The sequence below is a fragment of the Salmo trutta genome, chromosome 37 (assembly GCF_901001165.1).
Source record: "Salmo trutta chromosome 37, fSalTru1.1, whole genome shotgun sequence".
NCBI lineage: Eukaryota > Metazoa > Chordata > Actinopteri > Salmoniformes > Salmonidae > Salmo > Salmo trutta.
The window spans coordinates 21,264,523-21,285,570 of NC_042993.1; the positions used below are offsets into that span (position 1 = coordinate 21,264,523).

General features: G+C 46.6%; 1 protein-coding gene across 2 annotated transcripts; it reads left to right on the top strand.

The window, feature by feature from the left end:
- The first annotated feature begins 56 nt into the window (after nt 1-56).
- Nucleotides 57-18,896, top strand: LOC115176724 (SWI/SNF complex subunit SMARCC1). Of its 2 annotated transcripts, none has more exons than XM_029736945.1 (26): nt 57-293; nt 1,942-2,061; nt 2,280-2,365; nt 2,588-2,762; nt 2,852-2,921; nt 4,867-4,936; nt 5,049-5,124; nt 5,264-5,389; nt 5,643-5,761; nt 5,909-6,039; nt 6,686-6,745; nt 6,880-6,917; nt 8,041-8,162; nt 8,273-8,344; nt 8,546-8,659; nt 8,915-9,068; nt 9,357-9,527; nt 9,620-9,878; nt 10,102-10,263; nt 11,444-11,499; nt 14,347-14,479; nt 14,573-14,745; nt 15,134-15,268; nt 16,687-16,954; nt 17,157-17,273; nt 17,370-18,896. In XM_029736945.1, the coding sequence occupies exons 1-26, from the start codon at nt 108-110 to the stop codon at nt 17,459-17,461; spliced, it is 3,285 nt and encodes a 1,094-aa protein (XP_029592805.1). In that variant the 5' UTR covers nt 57-107; the 3' UTR covers nt 17,462-18,896. The 2 variants fall into 2 exon arrangements, with proteins under 2 accessions (XP_029592805.1, XP_029592806.1); XM_029736946.1 differs by having other exon boundaries at nt 5,667-5,761; nt 17,370-17,551.
- Nucleotides 18,897-21,048: the final 2,152 nt, after the last annotated feature.

Sequence of the window (21,048 nt, forward strand, 5' to 3'; positions counted from 1 at the left end):
AACTTTACGTTATTTACGAATATGCGCATGCGCATTTCTTCCCCGAAAACTTGCTTGGTGAGTGACGCGGTTGAGAAGCGAAATAGCAGCGGACAGGACAAGAAACAATGGCGACAGCGGCAACTGCAGCGGGTGGAACGGGTTCAGGGGGACCTGCAGCCGGCCCTGTGGGCGTCGGTACTGCGGTGGGCCGTAAGAAAGATGGAGGTCCTTCGTCGAAATACTGGGAGAGCGCAGAAACGGTCTCTCAGATCGATTCGGTGCGCCAATGGATCGGGAAACATTACAAAAAGGTTAGCGAGCGCTGGTTTTAACCTCCATTGATTTCCAACGTCAAGGCACGCGTCTCTAGCACAATGGAAGTGCTATCTCTTTCAATCTATCGCTCCCATTAGGTACTTGTGGCAAACTAGGTATTAATAGATAGCTAGTTTCATGCATCTAAAGATATCCATCACAGCATTACCCAACAACATGAACATTACATGTCAAGCGATAACTAGGCTAGCTAACATTAGCTACTAACTGAACAGCTAGCGTACCGTCCGTTTGTTTTGTTGCACGGCCAGCACTAGCTGAAGAGTTGTCTGTTTGTGTAACCTACCCATCTAGGGTAGCAAGGTAGCTAACATAATTACTCTTATTTTCATCTGACTATCTATCTGAGCGTAGCTGGCTAGCTGACGTGACGAAAACTAGTTTAGGTAGGTAAGATCACTAGTTAGTTAACATGTCTTGAAACGGTATCATTGATGTAAACATTGTTGCGGTGAACAGGTGTTGTGCCGAAAATCTCCCCCCTGCCCCCCCTTATAATTACCTTAATTTTGTGGCTGGAGTCAAATACTTTCTGTGGCAAACATCAGAGTCAAATACTTTCTATATAACAAACTTCGTCAGGATAGGCAACCGAAATGTGTAATGAATGTATGTGTGTTATTAAGCGTAGAGAGAGTAAAATGTTGGCAAGCAATACACATTTCAGAACAACTATGGCTGAATTATTATCCTTACACTTTCAAAAATACTAGTCGAATAAGACATGGGAGAGATGACGCATTTTGGCAAAGAGATGTATTTATATACTAATACAAATCAGTAGCGGGTGTAGGTACGGACGGCATGGGGCGGTCGGGCGCCATACAAGCTAGAACCGCCACATACACTGGAAACAAATAGCCAAACCGAAAACTGTAGACAAAAATGCTTTCTGCTACTAAGATGAGTGAAATATTAGCTAAACGGACAACGAAGTGACGTGCAGAAATCTCAACTAGCAAACATGTTGCAGCAATGAACGAGCAGGGGGGAGATTTTCGGCACAAATGGGACTTGATGTAATTAACATTAGTTAGCTACAGTAACGTTTGGTAACATTGTGATTGACCAGAGAATAGCAGACGGGTCGATTGGTCCATTGATGACTTACATTTATGTCTAAGTAATTAGCTGAATCGTCTTGATGGGAAACCTCGACTACCTCATGTACTGAACTACTTTTCTGGAGACAAACAGTGTTCCACACACAACCAAGCAATGGCTGCCTTTGCTGACTGCAGCAAACCATCAAAACATCTCAGCATGGCAGTGGATTTCCCAAAACAACTTCGTTGAAAAGAAGTAGCTAGCTAGCTACTGTAAACTATTTTCTACTGTATTTATTTTCTTGAAACTAGGGAGCCACTCTTTTCAGTGACCAGGGAAGGGGCCTCACTGAAAGAAAAAGTGATATCATATCACCCCACATTTACCTAAGAAAGGCTGCTCTTTTGGTCTTATAGTATGAGCTATCTACTCATGATCTTGTGTGTGCCTGCATTGGCCATGTGTTTGTCTGACCAATGTAGCCTAACACTTCTGTGGTCTCACAATATTCAATCCCTCCTTTGTCACACATGAGTGTGCCGCCCTCACTAACACAGTGGTCTTGTTGTGTCTCAGTATGTACAGGCAGACTCTCCCTCCAATAAGTCCCTGGCAGGGCTGGTGGTGCAGCTGCTTCAGTTCCAGGAAGATGCTTTCGGACGGAGGGTCAACAACCCTGCCCTCACCAAGTTACCTGTGAGTATCTCTTCCACACGCGTCTTTTCACCTGACCAGGTCGGGACAGGGACGGGACCTACACACACAGTGATATTTTTTGGGCAAGGGAAGAGTGGGTTGTAGGGCTTCCCAATCACTTCTGCACATTTTGTGTCACAGTAGTTTGCCATGTCTTTATCTATCTGAGCTAGCTTGTGTGAACGTCCCTCGCCTTTTCTTCTGTATTGCCTCATCAGACCAAGAGCTTCCTGGACTTCAAGGCAGGGGGTGCTCTGTGTCATATCCTGGGCTCCACCTATAAGTTCAAGAGCGAGCAGGGCTGGTGAGTAGGGTCTTGATTGAATACTTTAAAAAAAAAAGTTAAATGCATCATTCCCACCTTGGACTAATCACGTATATGATTTGTAGAATGGATAGTTGAAATGTTGTTTCTCCTATAGAATCACCATTGAAGGTAGTGGTTGCTCCAAGAGAGGGGGGGGGGATGCCCTGTGGAGTTGACTGGAAGTAACAACAACATGTTCTATCTCTCCTATCTGTGCAGGCGTAGGTTTGACCTGCAGAACCCCTCCAGGATGGACAGGAATGTGGAGATGTTCTTGAATGTAGAGAAGACCCTGGTTCAGAATAACTGCCTGACTCGACCAACCGTCTTCCTGGTGCCTGACATGGAGCAGAAGCAGGCCAATAAGCTGAAGGACATCATCAAGAGACACCAGGTAAGACGCCCACCCAAATCGCACCAACCAATAGTAGGATTGTTTCACCACTCACCAGAAATTCAAATGGCTTTTCTTCTTTCCTTTAGGGCTCCATCACTGAGGACAAGTCTAAGGCCACCCATCATATCTACCCCTCTCCAACCCAGCAGGAGGATGGTAAGTGATGTGCTCTACTGAGAAAGGAAATAAAGCTCCCCCTTGCAATGTATATATCATAAACTTTGTTACTTGGTTCCATGTGGCTCAGTTGGTAGAGCGTCTGCTAAATTGCTGAAATGTACAAAAATTATATTTTTATATACACTGCTCAAAAAAATAAAGGGAACACTTAAACAACACAATGTAACTCCAAGTCAATCACACTTCTGTGAAATCAAACTGTCCACATAGGAAGCAACACTGATTGACAATACATTTCACATCCTGTTGTGCAAATGGAATAGACAACAGGTGGAAATTATAGGCAATAAGCAAGACACCCCCAATAAAGGAGTGGTTCTGCAGGTGGTGACCACAGACCACTTCTCAGTTCCTATGCTTCCTGGCTGATGTTTTGGTCACTTTTGAATGCTGGCGGTGCTTTCAATCTAGTGGTAGCATGAGACAGAGTCTACAACCCACACACGTGGCTCAGGTAGTGCAGCTCATCCAGGATGGCACATCAATGCGAGCTGTGGCAAGAAGGTTTGCTGTGTCTGTCAGCGTAGTGTCCAGAGCATGGCGGCGCTACCAGGAGACAGGCCAGTACATCAGGAGATGTGGAGGAGGCCGTAGGAGGGCAACAACCCAGCAGCAGGACTGCTACCTCCGCCTTTGTGCAAGGAGGAGCAGGAGGAGCACTGCCAGAGCCCTGCAAAATGACCTCCAGCAGGCCACAAATGTGCATGTGTCTGCTCAAACGGTCAGAAACAGACTCCATGAGGGTGGTATGAAGGCCCGACGTCCACAGGTGGGGGTTGTGCTTACAGCCCAACACCGTGCAGGACGTTTGGCATTTGCCAGAGAACACCAAGATTGGCAAATTCGCCACTGGCGCCCTGTGCTCTTCACAGATGAAAGCAGGTTCACACTGAGCACATGTGACAGACGTGACAGAGTCTGGAGACGCCGTGGAGAACGTCCTGCTGCCTGCAACATCCGCCAGCATGACCGGTTTGGCGGTGGGTCAGTCATGGTGTGGGGTGGCATTTCTTTGGGGGGCCGCACAGCCCTCCATGTGCTCGCCAGAGGTAGCCTGACTGCCATTAGGTACCGAGATGAGATCCTCAGACCCCTTATGAGACCATATGCTGGTGCGGTTGGCCCTGGGTTCCTCCTAATGCAAGACAATGCTAGACCTCAAGTGGCTGGAGTGTGTCAGCAGTTCCTGCAAGAGGAAGGCATTGATGCTATGGACTGGCCCGCCCGTTCCCCAGACCTGAATCCAATTGAGCACATCTGGGACATCATGTCTCGCTCCATCCACCAACGCCACATTGCACCACAGACTGTCCAGGAGTTGGCGGATGCTTTTGTCCAGGTCTGGGAGGAGATCCCTCAGGAGACCATCCGCCACCTCATCAGGAGCATGCCCAGGCATTGTAGGGAGGTCATACAGGCACGTGGAGGCCACACACACTACTGAGCCTCATTTTTACTTGTTTTAAGGACATTACATCAAAGTTGGATCAGCCTGTAGTGTGGTTTTCCACTTTAATTTTGAGTGTGACTCCAAATCCAGACCTCCATGGGTTGATCAATTGGATTTCCATTGATTATTTTTGTGTGATTTTGTTGTCAGCACATTCAACTATGTAAAGAAAAAAGTATTTAATAAGATGATTTCTTTCATTCAGATCAAGGATGTGTTATTTTAGTGTTCCCTTTATTTTTTTTGAGCAGTGTACATATGCCTAAGTTCTGGTGTAGTCTGGATTGTGCTGTAGTCTTTGAATCTAATTCCTTATGGACACCTTACAGGGGCTTACTCTACTCTCATATCACATTTCAAAGGAAATGAAATGTGTGTATACAGTAATATACTATTAATACAGTTGTCTGTATGCATTACTTGAGGATGTGTGTGTATACGCTGATAAAAAGGTGTGTGTTTGTCTTGCAGAGGAGTGGCTGCGTCCGGTCATGCGTAAGGACAAGCAGGTGCTGGTGCACTGGGGCATGTACCCAGACAGGTGAGAGACTGGCACCATTAGACTTCAGCTTTGCTGGTCCGCTCTGACCTCTTACACGTCCACCCACTGTGACCTGTTACTGACCTTTAACCCCTCTTCTCTGTGTGGTCAGTTATGACACCTGGGTGTCCCCCAGCGACGTGGAGGGCGATGTGGAGGACCCACCCACCTCTGAGAAGCCCTGGAAGGTGAGGATGGAGCGTCCAGTCATGTTAATGTTTTATATAGGCCAAATCAAACCCCGCCTCCAGCCTGAAAGTACTAGCAGAAAACACCACACTTGAGTAGTGGATTAGTTTCGACTCCTCTCTCCCTCTCCTCTCCCAGGTGCATGCCAAGTGGGTCCTGGACACCGATGCCTTCAACGAGTGGATGAATGAGGAAGACTATGAGGTGGACGAGAACAAGAAGACTGTGAGCTTCCGCCAGAGGATCTTCCCAAAGGAGGAGGAGGTAGGCCAAACTCTGGGGTCTGTGTGTTATGGAGTCTTAGGAAGTGTGTTTAAGTGAGTTGCTGCACCCTGTGGATTGTTGTCTTGTTTGTCTGTCTGTGTCGTGTCACCCATCCTTTCAAACTCTTCCTTCCTCTCCTCACCACCACATCCTCCCTCTTCTCCTCCTCCCCCACTTCCCTCTGTGTGAGACTGTTCCATCCTCTCATTCTCTCTCTCTCTCTCATCTGGCCATCCCTCGTGGTTCTGATCAGTCTTCCCGTACACCCGATCGCAAGGAGCGCAAGGCCAACGCCGCCGGGAAGAAGAGGAGGCGCTCGCCATCTCCCCCGACCACCCCAGCCGAGTCCCGCAAGAAGGGTGGCAAGAAGGGGTGAGTCCCCCTATAGCCACAGATCTAGGACCAGCTTAACCTTCCCAAATCCTAACCTTGGCCATTAGGGAGAAAAAACCTAAACTGACCATGGATCAGTGTCTTGGGAAAACTCCACCGACCCTTGACCTCTTTTCCTGTCCCCAGGAACCCTGGATCTCACTGGAAGCGTCGTGGCCACCGTGGCGAGGACGAGGAGGAGGAAGAGGACCTGACCAAAGACATGGAGGATCCCTCGCCTGTTCCCAGCATGGAGGAGGTCACTTTGCCCAAGAACGGTCAGTTGATTGTCCAACTCGTCCCTCTCGTTGTCTCCCTCTCCCACATCTGCTCTCCTCCCTCTTGATCCTTCACTCTGCCTTCTTTCTCACCCCTACCTCTCCTCCTCTTCTCTCCCTCGTGGTCCCCCCCTTCTCTTCTCCTTCATTGGCTCAGTCACTCTAAATCACATGTTGTAAATCTCCCATTCTCTCTCTCATGGTCCTGTTTCTTTCTCAGTGCATCAATCTTATGCTTGTCACCATGTTGACTTGCAGTTTATTCATCTCTGTAGTAACTGCAGTTTTTTTCCTCTGAATTAGTTATTTTCTAACTGTTACACACCACACATGTACACTCTGTCCTTGCCAAGATGGCATGGAATTGCCCCGGGGGACTTTCTTCAGTGGTGCATTGAATGGAGTGCTATTTGAGCTGAAAGTGCTCTAAGCCAAACGCACTCAACAAAAAATTGCCTTTTTGGACCCAGTCCCATCTGCAATGTCCCACTTCTGCGACCCCCTCCCCCCTCTGTATCTATTTCCGTGGTTGCTTTTGAAAAGATAGCTTACAAGAGAAAAGAGAGCCAATAGCCACTGTCATTGTATTTCACCCCTGCCATACTCTGGCTATTCTTCAGCCTTTTCTCCCCTTCCTTGTCCTCAGTGAACTCTAAGAAAGACAGCGAGAACACCCCAGTGAAGGGAGGGGCAGTGGCTGATTTGGGTGAGTGTGTGTGTGTGTAGAACTATTTCAGTGTTTAAGTATCTACCTGTCTCAGTACTAAACTATCAATCACCGAGATGTATTGTGTCAAGCAATGCATAGAGTGACGTCCTAATGCCCTCTCGGTCTTCCAGATGATCTGGAGGATGACTCTGTGGTCTCCGGAGGCAAGGTAACACCAGCTTTTCCTTAAAACCTTTAATGATTGCCTCCAAATGCTGTCTCTTCTCCATCTTCATCGTAAACTGTTCCCTATTCACCCACAACCATAGTCGTCATTGATAGATCTAGGATCAGATTATCCTAACCCCCACTTTTTAGCAAATCCAGAAGGGACATGGATAAATATCTGACCTGGTGTCTGTTTTAGAGGCAATGTCTACCCATTTGTAGATTTGGGCCCGGTTTCCCGATAGCGCTGGAACTTAGGCCCACGGCTGTTTTTAACAATGCATATTTCCTACAACTGCCGAAGACGTAACATTCATTTCCCAAAACACCACGCTGAGAGAACGGTCACGAAGTGCGTCGTTGGAACATGTGTCCATACTGATAGGATGGAAAGAGAGTGCTGCTCTCGATCAGCTTTCTCCATTCAAATCTTTCCTTAAAATGATCATTATTTCACAATACTGATGACGGATCAGCTCCTATTACCACCTTCGGCTGCTAATATTGAGTCCGCTTATTGTAATGCTTACCCAATGACAACGCACTAAGTCACCAATTTGGCACATCGTTACGCAGGTTAGGCTTCACATCATGAAATATATTGAGACACATTAGACAGTAGCCTACAAGTAGTAAAATAGAACTCCGTTGTATCCATCATAAAGATATTAGCAACTTTTGTATTTGTGATAAACCATGTGATTCTATGTTTAGCGGAGGTCTACTGTGTATCAAGTGACGCGGGAGGGCAAAAAACAGCTAACAATTCACTTCGCTGTTCTACGAGTGGTTTGAGGCATGCGTTAGATTACGAGCGTTTTCCAGTGCCAGCGTTAATAACGCTGGTTTTAGGAAACACCTCCAAGATTTAACGATGCTCCTATGAAGGTTTTAACGATGACGTTAGCCATAAAATGCTTTTGGGCAGACCCAGCCTCATTCAGATCCGGTTTTCCTGCATTTGCGGTGGGATTATTCCTGGTTTCATCTGGAAATCCTGCTTTTCTAACATTTTATCCTCTGTTCATATATAATAGAAACTGACCAACCACTAGCCAAAATTATGCTCTCCTTTCTTGCCTATGTTGATTTGATCCCATCCGTGTGACTGTCTCCCCCTGCAGGAGGAGGAGGAGCAGGGCAAGGCCGAGGTCAACCGCCTCATCGACTCCATCGAGGACAACGTGACCGAGCAGACCCACCACATCATCATCCCCAGCTACGCCGCCTGGTTCGACTACAACTGGTGAGGATGGCCCCACTGTTCTTAGTGTGTGGGGAGTGTATCATGGGGGTGTTGGGCTGTATTTTATGTTTGTGTCTTGAGTTTACCCCCCCGCCCCCCTTCTCTTTCAGTATCCACGAGATTGAGAGGCGTGCACTGCCAGAGTTCTTCAACGGCAAGAACAAGTCCAAGTCCCCAGAAATGTGAGTCAGTGGAGAACACTGCCCAACACATCAACTCACTAAACTCACATCTCACCCATTAAAGAACTGCAGACGCACGCTTTCATTAAGAATCTTTCATCGTACAAACACACACCCATTGCTGTCTAACGCATGACGTCCTTATTTGTTCCGACCATTCAGTGTTTTTTTTTTTTTGTAAAATGTGTTTGTCCCTGTCAGATACCTGGCCTACCGTAACTTCATGATCGACACGTACCGGCTCAACCCCCAGGAGTACCTGACCTCCACCTCCTGCCGCAGGAACCTGACGGGAGATGTGTGTGCCGTCATGAGGTGAAGGGTCAAGGGGTTAACGTGAAATGGATTCCCTAGGGCAGAAGTTAGGACATTGTTCGTCAGGGCACACCGTATGCAAGATACTTTGTAATATGTGTTTTTTATAGGACACGTTTAGGTTGTCCCTTAATGTTCCACTTTATTTTTTTCCTCGTTTGGTGCTTAATGAATATGACCCAGGTTTAGTTGGACTCACTGATCATTGTTTGTGGAGTAAATTCTTTGCATGTATCTGTCATGTCTCTGTACTAGGGTCCATGCGTTCCTGGAGCAGTGGGGGCTGGTGAACTACCAGGTGGATGCTGAGAGCCGCCCCCTCCCCATGGGCCCCCCGCCCACCCCCCACTTCAACGTGCTGGCTGACACCCCCTCTGGCCTGACGCCGATGCACCACCGCCCCCCACAGGTTAGATAGACAACTACATGGAGCTTTGGTCATATTTCTTTCACCTATCCAGTCCTTTCAGGTTGTTGGGTACTGAGGGAGTAGGGGCTAGGGGAAGGGTCTTTAAACCCAAGCCTGTTAGTTCACATAGCGAATTATATCCAAATACACATACAGGCGTTGTGTGTCTGTAACCATTGATTTTGATTATTTAATGGGTCACAAATATTGTGAAAGTATTCACTGCATCCTCTAACCACAGTGTGATTCCTTTCAACCACCTCCCCTGTCTCTCCTCCGTCCTTCTAGATCCCCTCCGGCCAGCAGATGCTCAACTTCCCAGAGAAGGGCAAAGACAAGCCCTCTGACATGCAGAACTTTGGCCTGCGTAACGACCTCTACTCCAAGAAGAACCCCAAGAGTAAAGGAACCAGCGGCGGCCGGGAGTGGACCGAGCAGGAGACTCTGCTCCTATTGGAGGTACGTCAGTCACAGCAGACCAATCACAAACATAATCTAAAACCTACCAGCCTATCAGAACCCTTCTCATTCCTCTATCTCCTCCCTACCAGGCTCTGGAGATGTACAAGGATGACTGGAACAAGGTGTCAGAGCACGTGGGCTCGCGAACCCAGGACGAGTGTATCCTGCACTTCCTGCGTCTGCCCATCGAGGACCCCTACCTGGAGAACTCTGAGTCGTCCCTGGGCCCCCTGGCCTACCAGCCCGTACCCTTCAGCCAGTCAGGCAACCCAGTCATGAGCACCGTGGCCTTCCTGGCCTCCGTGGTGGACCCCCGTGTGGCCTCCGCCGCCGCCAAGGCAGCCCTGGGTACGTATTGTGGGGACTGGGTGTGTGGGTCATTATCACAATGTGTTTATTCACAAAATAAAATGTTTTTAATTTGTGTGTAACATCACGCTTCATGTAGTGTGTCGTAATGATACGGTTGTGTGTGTAATATCGCTGTGTGTTTGAACATATGTGTGTGTTTGGAGGGACTATCACAAGGTGTGAGTCTGTAGCTAACTACAGTGTCTCCCTCTCTCTCCAGAGGAGTTTAGCCGTGTGCGTGAGGAGGTGCCAGCAGAGCTGGTGGAGGCCCATGTGAGGAAGGTGCAGGAGGCGGCCCGCAGCACAGGCAAGGTAGACCCCGCCTATGGCCTGGAGAGCAGCGGCATCGCAGGAACCGCCCCCGAGGAGCCCGAGAAGACCGGTAACACGCACGCTCGGAGCAGAACACATGCATTCAGATATACGTACACACACAGTCGCACATTTGCAAAGATAGATAAACACTCTTGTGTGTACACAAACATAACTATCACACGGCATACAACAGTGATCGGGAGGGGGGAAACAATAGTTATATATTGGGATGACATTTTTCGTACCGTTTTGACAATCTCACTACATTATTTTTGCGCTAGTTGGTTGTACCTGCACCAAAACTCCAGTATTTTTCCTTCATAGCTCGTTCTCCATCTTATTAAATAAACACACAGGCCTTCATATAAACACACAAAAACATTCTCTCATCACATACATCCAACATACTCATGCATGCAATACTCACACAAAATACCCACCCATATACACACCCCCACATTTAGACGGAGTACTGAGTGTTCCCAGTGGAGGGCAGCAAATGGCCAAGACACAGACAGACCACAGCTAACAGGTTAGGACGAGGCTGCTCGTAGCCAGCTGTTCGCAGGTCACCTAGACTTTATACCTACCTCCTGTGTGTGTGTGTGCGCTGGCGTGGGTAAAGCCAGATGTCTATTCTCACCAATACATTTTGAGGTGCCAGCTGAAATCAGGATGGCCAGTGGGGGGCGACGTAGAGGTTTCTTCAGAGTGTGTTATGTCTGTGTCCGGCTGTCGTGGTAACCAGTGGATTAGAACAGCAGATGGGGCGTGGGGGAAGGGGTTGAATCTGGGTCAACACACTATGCCATGTGCCACGGCCTCAATGCCTGCTACACACACAGCAATTACACATGAATACATGCATGTTACACATACACGCATCAACAACCAATAAATGGCCTAAATGCATTCAATACCCTCCCCAAAGCAGCATCTCTCATACAGGTCAATACTCGCATAGTAAAAAACGTGCCCAAATGCACATGCGGACATGTTTTTTTTTCAAACACACACATTCATGCACTCTCACTCGGCATCGACTCGCTCACTTTGTCCCACATTTGCACATACGCTCGCACGCGCACACACACACACTGTCATTCCTAACCACAGTAATGTCTGAATCATGGTGAGGTTCTACTTAGGATGCGTCATCTGTTTGTGATCATTTTCTCTGAGAGATGTCTTGTTCTAGCCCTCTTCTAAAAGCTCCTCCCTCTCTCCCTCCCTGTCTGTCACTGTAGAGCCAGCAGAGACAGAGAAGATGGACACAGACTCCGACTCCCAGCAGCCTGACAAGGTGAGACGGCCCAGGGGTGAGAGGTCTTTAGTTTAGTTTATTAATTCAACCATTAAAAAAAAACAAAAAAACAGCACACATAGAACTTGAAAAGTCATACATGCACATGAGTTAAATCGTGGAGGATAACACACAATAACGTCTGGGACTTATTTCCATTGTTAACTTCTCTGGGCTATGTGGGACGCTACCGTCCCACATACGGTTCACACTATTCAACAGCCAGTGAAAAATCAGAGCGCCAAATTCAAAACAACAAAATGTCATAATTCAAAGTTCTCAAACATACAACTATTTTACACCATTTTAAAGATAAACCTCTCCTTAATCCAACCACATTGTCCGATTTCAAAAAGGCTTTACGGCGAAAGCATAAAGTTAGATTATGTTAGGACAGTGCCAACACAAGAAAAACCACACAGCCATTTTCCAAGCAGGAGGGGTCACAAAAACCATAAATACAGCTAAAATGAAGCACTAACCTTTGACGATCTTCATCAGATGACACTCCTAGGAGTCAATGTTACACAATATATGTATGTTTTGTTCGATAAAGTTCATATTAACATCCAAAAAAAAACATTTTACATTGGCGCGTGATGTTCAGAAAATATTTTTCCTCAAACTCCCGGTGAATCAGCACAACAATTTACAAAAATCCTCATCATAAACGTTGATAAAATATTAAATTGTTATTCAAAGAATTATAGATAAACATCTCCTGAATGCAACCGCTGTGACAGATTTCAAAAAAGCTTCATCGGGAAAGCACACTGCAATAATCTGAGTACGGCGCTCAGAAAAATACATCATACAATACAGATACCCGCCATTTTGGAGTCGTCTAAAATCATAAATAGCATTATAAATATTCACTTACCTTTGCTCTTCATCAGAAGGCACTTCCAGAAATCCCAGGTCCACAATAAATGTTGTTTTGTTTGATAAAGTCCATAATTTATGTCCAAATACCTCGTTGTTTGCGCGTTCAGTAAGCTACTCCAAATGTAGGAAGCGCGCAGAAAATTTCACCAATGAACTCATGTCATTTTCTGAGTCACCAACTTCCCGGCCTTCTTGTTCGCTCTCTGTTCACTGAAAAAGCCTGAAACAAGGTTCTAAAGACTGTTGATATCTAGTGGAAGCCTTAAGAAGTGCAAAATGAACCCTAAGTCACTGTGTGTTAGATAGGCAATGACTTGAAAAGACGACAAGCATCAGATTTCCCACTTCATGGTTGGATTTTTCTCAGGTTTTTGCCTGCCATATGAGTTCTGTTACACTCACAGACATCATTCAAACAGTTTTAGAAACTTCAGAGTGTTTTCTATCCAAATCTACTAATAATATGCAAATATTTGACTCTGGGCCCGAGTATTAGGCAGTTTACTCTGAGCACGCTTTTCATCCGAAATCGAAAATACTGCCCCCTATACCTTGACAGGTTTTAAATCATGGAGGATAACACGCAAAGTCTGGGACTTATTTACATTGTGATCCTCTTGAAACAAGATGGTAAGGCAAGATCGAACACGGTTGAACACAGTATGACAGCGAGCTAATGTCACGAAGAAGAACATCTATCTCATTGCAGTTACATCGTAGGGGACATTCATATGTGCACAGAAGACATCAAACCGTTTTTAACTTTATTTTTAAAGCTGGCAGTCGTACAGTCTGCCCCTCCATCTCCATCCATCCTATCTCTCTGTGTTTAGGATGGCCACGGGGCAAATGTAACGTTAGCAGGAGTTAACCATGCATCGTTGACCACTGCAGAGGTTGAAATCTTCATTAACCTTCACTAGCCATCGCCTATCCACGCCGGTTCTAGTCCCGATGGCTTTACTGCAGGCTTTTTGAAATGCAGGGCATTAGCTTTGACCCTTGTTCGGTTTTGTATATTTTTCTCCTTAGCTCTCAAGAACCTGTCTAGCTATAGTCTTCAGTTAGGTGTTTCTCAGTTCTGTGTGACCTGCATATACAGAACGCTGGACCTTTTCCTAATTTTGTTATGTTACAGCCTTATTCTATAATTGATTCAATTGTTTTTCCCCCCTTATTGACATACCCCATAATGACAAAGCAAAAACACGTTTTAAATTTTTTTTCCAAATGTATTTTAAAAAATGGATAATAAAGTAGCACATTTACGTTAGTATTCAGATCTGGTTCTTGGTCACCTCCCTGACCAAGGCCCTTCTCCCCCGATTGCTCAGTTTGGCCGGGCGGCCAGCTCTAGGAAGAGACTTGGTGGTTCCAAACTTCTTCCATTTAAGAATGATGGAGACCACTGTGTCCTTGGGGATCTTCAATACTGCAGAAATGTTTTGGTACCCTTCCCCAGATCGGTGCCTCGACACTGTCCTGTCTCGGAGCTCTATGGACAACTCCTTCGACCTCATGGCTTGGTTTTTGCTCTGACATGCACTGTCAACTGTGGGACCTTTATATAGGCAGGTGTGTGCCTTTCCAAATCATGTCCAATCAATTGAAATTACTGCAGGTGGACTCCCAAGTTGTAGAAGCATCTCAAGGATGATCAATGGAAACAGGATGCACCGGAGCTCAATTTCAAGTCTCATAGCAAAGGGTCTGAATACTTACGTAAATAAGTTATTTCTGTTTTTTATTTTTTATAAATTTGCTAACATTTCTAAAACCTGTTTTCGCTTCGTCATAATGGGGTATTGTGTGTAGATTGCTGAGGATTTTTATTTATTTAATCAATTTTAGAATATGGCTGTAACGTATCACAATGTGGAAGAAGTGGGGTCTGAATACTTTCCGAAGGCTCTGTAAATATAATCAGCTGTAACGCCACAGTCGTACCTGTCTCTGTCTCAGGCTGAGTCTAAGGACGAGGCGGAGAAGCCCAGTGAGTCTGCTGAGAAGCTGGCTGAGGGAGAGAAGGTGAAGAGCGAGATGACCGAGCGGGAGGAGGAAGAGAGCGAGGGAGGAGAGGGCAAGGCTACAGCAGGTAGAGTAGATGGCCATTCCGCTTCGATTGAATCATCCATTTTGTATAAGTCCAGCATTGACTTGAATGATAATGTTTATGCAATGTTTTCAGACAAAGACAAGGAGGAGGCCATGGAGACCTCGGAGGAGGACAAGGAGAAGGAGGAGCAGGGAACGATGGAAGAGGAGGAAGAGGAGAGGAAGAAGCTAGAGCCGGACGGAGGGGAGGGTAACATTGCCACAGCAGCCGCCGCTGCCCTCGCCTCAGCTGCCACCAAGGCCAAGGTGAGCTTCTTCCAGAGGGCCAAGGGGATAGCACTTTGTATATCCAACCCTGAAACTACACCGCAAGCATAGCGCTAGCTTTCGGTATGTGCTGTTTTTGGTGTTTGAAACCAGAAGTAGCAAACGGAGGCAGAAATCAAAAGCCGACTTGTCAGTTGGGAAATGCTTGAAATAGACCTGAGGCCTTAACAGATGCTTCAGCAACTCCAGCTTCATTCACTCATGCTATGATTGCGCTGCCGGTGTAGCATCTCATTGATCGGTGTTTTGCCCACGGCTCAAAGCGCTTGCGCTACTCTTACACTACCTGGCCAGTCTAGTTTGGCGAAGCTTTATATTTCGATTTCTGTTACATCTCTTTCCTCTGTATTTCTCTCTTTCCCTGTAGCACCTGGCGGCAGTGGAGGAGAGAAAGATCAAGTCTCTGGTGGCTCTGCTGGTGGAGACTCAGATGAAGAAGCTGGAGATCAAGCTCAGACACTTTGAGGAGCTGGAGACCATCATGGACCGTGAGAAAGAGGCTGTAAGTAGTGGCATCGAGGTGGATTGTGGGAAATGTAGTTCAGTGGGAGACTGCATGCGGGTTGAAGTCCCTTGTAGTTTCAGAACCCTTTGGGATGTGAAAGGATTAGATATGCATCTTGATTGTAGTGGTATCTAGGTTATATCAGTGTCAGTTGTCATCCATCCAGGCATTTCAGAGATGTGTGAAAGAGAGCCAACGACAGATGGATAACTTGGAAGGACAAAGAGCTGGTTTTGGGAGTGGGCCTATATCTACAACATGAGCAGAGGAAGTGAAGAGCGTCAATATTAAACGTTTGCATTAATAATAGGTGGTAGTTATGAGGGGTAGTTGCAGAGTACACAGAGGATAGTAGAGTAAAGAACATGCAAGCCTATGAAGGGAAAGCACTTGGGGGGAATCGGGCATCGTTGCTTTGTCCATTTGGCTACACATGGTTTAAGAGCAGTAAAATAAGTTAGTCAACTAACTGCTGGGTAGATAGTGGGCCTCTAGTCCAGTGGAAAGTGTTTGTGTCAGGAGTGTAAAACTGTAAAGCGTGGAGCTGCTGCGGACCGCAGCCCAGTTGAACTGCCTGATAAATAGTGCATGAAAAAGCCAGCCAGCCGTTACATAACCCCCTGGAACAGCACCCAGGCTGCCTCCCTCCTACCGCTACCACAGGCTGTAAACACTGGGTTACACTCTCTCATACACACACTGTGTCTCTGTCTTAAACACACGCACACTAAATAAGGGCACTCCTCACTGTCTTACTACACACTCTTCCACCACTACAAAAGTACTTACCAGGGCGCACACAGGGAATAGACTTCCTCTCCCTCACCACCTTCCATCTCGTTCTCCACCTTTCTCCATCCCTGTGTCTCTGTAGTGTTTCTGGTAATGGAATTCACCCTTGATTCTGTGTCAGAGAGAGTGTTAGTGGTTTATTGCATGCAAATCAATCCCTTTATTGACATTTCCAGCCATTGCTCCCTCTCTCCTTCCTGCTTCCAGAGTGGTCCTGTTTCACTGCCCCCTCTCTTCCTCCCCACAGTCTCATTCCATCGCTTTTCCTCTCTCCCGCTGTACCGCTATTCCCCTTTGTCATAATGTCAGCTATCGTGATCAGCTTGTCTTTATAGCTTTTACTCTTTTAAATTATTTCCTTTCTCTTCTTATTTCTCTCCTTCATTCATTGATTTATCAATCCATGAAATGAAGCTGTTTCTGTATCGTCACCCTGCTCCATATACCACTATTGACTTGATGTATCGCTCTCTCGCTCTGTGTTCAATTCAATTAGCTTTATTGACATGATTATCTTTTCAAAGTGATACTTTGAGTAATGATCAACCTTATGTCCTTGTGGACAATGGGCTTTTGAGAATGATAGTAATGATTAATGGTCTAAAATGATGGCCCCCCTCCAGTTGGAGTTGCAGAGGCAGCAGCTGCTGACGGAGCGCCAGGCCTTCCACATGGAGCAGCTGAAGTATGCTGAGATGAAGGCCCGCCAGCAGATGGAGCAGCAGCAGGCCAACGCAGCAGCCCAGGGCCCCGCACCCCACCATGGCCCCCCAGGGCCAGGCATGCACCACGGACCCCCCCACCACGGACCCCCTCCCGCAATACACTCAGGACACGGCCCCCCCGGCCCCGGGTTCCACCCCATGGGTCCAAACCACCCGCAACAGACGGGTAAGGACACACACACACACTGGAGCACACCATCTCTCAGCAAAGAAGCACACAAAGACCCCAAAGTCCTGGAACTATATCCAAGGCAAGGGAATAACAACAAATATTAGCTAGGAAACATTAGCCTGTTTTCAAAAACATGTTCGCGCAAACTGATTCTGTGATAGGCCAAGAGTCTCACCAAGCCTCTCCTTCTGTTTAGGACCAATGGGAGGGCCCGGTCAGCCCATGCCAGGGCGCATGATGGGTGGCGGCCCCCCCACTGGCAGCATGCCTCCCATGATGGGTCCCCGCCACCCTGGAGCCCCCAACGGCATGTGTGAGTACGCTATCCGTATCTGCCTTCCAGATCCTACTTAGCCAGAAAGTGTGTTGGTGTGTCCCATTCTCAAACCAGTGTGTTCTCTGTCCTCAGACCCTGGCCCCTCGCCTGTACAGCCTGATGGTATGCCCCCAGCGTCTGTGGGACCTCAAGCAGCAGCCCCAGCACGAGTTGCTGACAACTAAGATCCCTGCCCCCAAACAAACACACCTCTTGTAAAACCTCAGCTCATTGATGGCCTTGCTACTGGCTGGGTGTTTTCTCAACTCCAAAAACTCCTCCTGGCTTACACACACACACACACACACACACACACACACCTCCCTCTCAGGGCACAGCGTCAAGGGGGCTGTGGCTCTGGCCCTCCTAGTAAGAACACTGTTTTCTCCTCACTCAGTCTGGTGTGGGGCAGATCAGATGGGCTCCTCCCAGTCATTATAAAGAATATATTGTGTTTGTTCTCTATTTAAAAGAATATGAAGCTAATATTTTGGGAGAAAGTCATAGAACTCCCACTTTTCCCTCTTTCCTCTCACCTTTTAGAATGACACTAGTCTCTTCCTCTCCTTCAGCGCAACACCAACTTCCCCTCTCTTCCCCCCCAACACAACACCAGGGGAGCTAGTTGATCATTTAGGGATGTGTGTTGTGTACTGTACTGTACTGTAATGAAAGGGTTTCCTTCGACACACAGAGGGGACCAGTAACCCTCCCCTCACACACACACACACTCTTCTCACTGAGAATCTACCTCTCCACTTTGATCTCCTGAAGCTAAAACACTGTAGTCCGAAGTGTGTGTTCAGTTGTTCGTTGTTGGCGTGTCAGAAGAGCAGAATGTGTGTACAGCAGAGACGGGTGTTTGATGACTGTCTGCTGGGCTGCTCTGCCCCCCCTCACCACCCATAGCCCCCACCAGCCAGGCATAGCACTGTACTACTCACACACCTAGCTGAACCCTGCTCTAGTACACTGGGGGCTGCTCACACACAGGCCTAATATCCCACTGACCTTCAGCCATCCTTTTAGTGAGCTAGGTATGGTGATATAGTTGTAGTTAAAACCACGTGCTCTTCCTCAGTGGTGGAGTGGGCTTCTAGCTGTTCTGGTGCTGATAATGTAGCTGCTACTGCTACCTAGCGCTACCTCTCTTCATCCATCTCCATTCATTTTAACACCCCTCTACACCTTTCTGCTACCTCTGCCTCCTCCCCTTCTTTGTCTGTCTGCTACCTCTCTAGAACTGCTCTTGCTCTCTGCTAGCTACTTTTCTGCTACCTCTAGTACCCCTCTCTCATTCGCTGCCCACGTGACTGCTGCGTTACTGTTACCCCCTCCCCTCAGGTAGAATATCACACACGCATACACACAGCATCTCTCACGCTCTCACACACTTCCTCATTCAAGGTCTTTCCAGTCTGTTATATCACATGATGAGAACCCCCTTACATCGTGTATATTTTAGTTTTATGGTCATGTATTTTTAAGAATAAACTTTGTGTAGATTGAGTTATCTTTGTTCTTGGAAGTTTGTAGCATTTTTTTTTTTTTATTGTTTATTCAGGTCTGTTGGTACTTGGACCTGGACAGTGTCTAATAAATTGTTTTTGTATGAAGTGATGTCTGATGTTTTCAGTAGTTCATTTATTCTGAACTAAATGTTGGATTTCATGCTTACAGTTGTTCGGTTTTTATAGAGTTGTATTATTTCAGGGAGTGTCTACAATATCTAGACTAGAGCATGACGAAATGCTCACATTATCCTGGGAAATGGTTAAGAATTTTCTCTTTCCTTCCTATCTTTCTCTATACAAATTTCGGGGTAATCATTTTATGGTTGCAAAAAATAACTAAAGCAATGTTTCATATTAAACACTGTCTGACACACAACCATACCTCAAACCAAAAAAAATCTGCTTTTGTCTGGTGAGGGGTCTAGGGCAAAGTGCTACAGGGGAGAGATGGTCTTTGTGTGGTTGTTTTGCTGCTTAGGCTCTTATGCAGCAGCTGCAAATGCATATGAGGAAAAATGATAACAGCATCTATTCATCCTGGTGTCATTTAAACCCTAATCTCAGGCAGCCAGCACTGTAATCTGGCGAGAGGGGGGGTTTCTCTGCCCATGGAGATTGACCAGGAGGATGTTATTGAGAGGGATGAGGGACGATTATGTCTTGGGTTGAGTGGGGGTTGGGAGGGGTGTTTATTTTAATCTGAGCAGCCGTAGAGGAGGGAAACAGTGATCACGCAGTACAGATACAGTAATGACAAAGCATCACCCTTTAGAACAGAGTTAGGCAACCCTGGTCCTGGAGGGTCACGAGCACTTCATGTTTTTGATTTAACCAACCTGGAAGACCAGGTGTGTTGAATTTAGGCAATCACTGAACTGATCAATCAGCTCAGATGGTCAGGTGTGGTGCCTGAAACAAAACAGGGTTGCATACCCCTACTCTATAAGATCTACTTCTCGTCACATAAACCAGCTCAATGATTTGAACAGCTCCTCTCCAGATCTGAAAGAGCATCTACACTGAACAAAAATATAAACACAACATGTAAAGTGTTAGAAAATCCCAGAAATATTCCATATTTCTCAAATTTTCTGCACAAATTTGTTTACTTACCTGTTAGTGAGCATTTCTACTTTGCCAAGATAATCTATCCACCTGACAGGTGTGGCATATCAAGAAGCTGATTAAACAGCATGATCATTACACAGGTGCACCTTGTGCTGGGGACACCCCTATCACAGATGTCTCAAGTTTTGAGGGAGTGTGCAGTTGGTATGAGAGCTGGTGCCAGACAAATGAATGTTAATTTCTCTACCATAAGCCGCCTCCAACGTGGTTTTAGATCATTTGGCAGTACGTCCAACCGGCCTCACAACTGCAGACCACGTGTATGGCATCGTGTGGGCGAGCGGTTTGCTGATGTCAACGTTGTGAACAGAGTGCCCCATGCTGGTGGTGGGTTATGGTATGGGCAGCTACAGTCAACAAACACAATTGGATTTTATCGATAGCAATTTGATTGTACAGAGTTACTGTGTTGAGATCCTGAGGCCCATTGTCGTTCCATTTATCAGCCACCATCACCTCATGTTTTAGCATGATATTGCACAGCCCCATGTCGCAATGATCTGTACACAATTCCTGGAATCTGAAAATGGCCCAGTTCTTCCATGGCCTGCACACTCACCAGACATGTCACCCATTGAGCATGTTTGGGATGCTCTGTATCTACGTGTACGATAGCGTGTTCTGCTAATATCCAGCAACTTTGGACAGCCATTGAAGAGGACAACATTTCACAGGCCACAATCAACAGCCTGATCAACTCTATGCGAAGGAGATGTCACGCTGCATGAGGTGGTCACACTGAGTGGTTTTCTGATCCACGCCCCTACCTTTATTTTGTAAGGTATCTGCTACCAACAGATTCATATCTGTATTCCCAGTCATGTGAAATCCATAGATTATGGCCTAATGAATGTATTTCAATTGACTGATTTCCATATCTGAACTGTAACTCAGTAAAATCTTTTAAATTGCTGTTTGTTGAGTTTACATTTTGGTCTAGTATAAAAGCATGGCAATATGGTGGACAGGACACCTATCCAGTCCTTGTAGCATGATGACTCCTTGCTGTCCCCAGTCCACCTGGCCGTGCTGCTGCTCCAGTTTCAACTGTTCTGCCTGCGGCTATGGAACCCCGACCTGTTCACCGGATGTGCTACCTGTCCCAGACCTGCTGTTTTCAACTCTCTTGA

What these genes read in the sequence shown, in the direction of transcription:
- LOC115176724 (XM_029736945.1), top strand. Translation starts at nt 108, where the DNA reads ATGGCGACAGCGGCAACTGCAGCGGGTGGAACGGGTTCAGGGGGACCT. An exon ending in ACATCATCAAGAGACACCAG is followed by an intron (nt 2,763 to 2,851) that starts GTAAGACGCCCA and finishes TCTTTCCTTTAG; the next exon opens with GGCTCCATCACTGAGGACAA. An exon ending in TGCACCACCGCCCCCCACAG is followed by an intron (nt 9,069 to 9,356) that starts GTTAGATAGACA and finishes CCGTCCTTCTAG; the next exon opens with ATCCCCTCCGGCCAGCAGAT.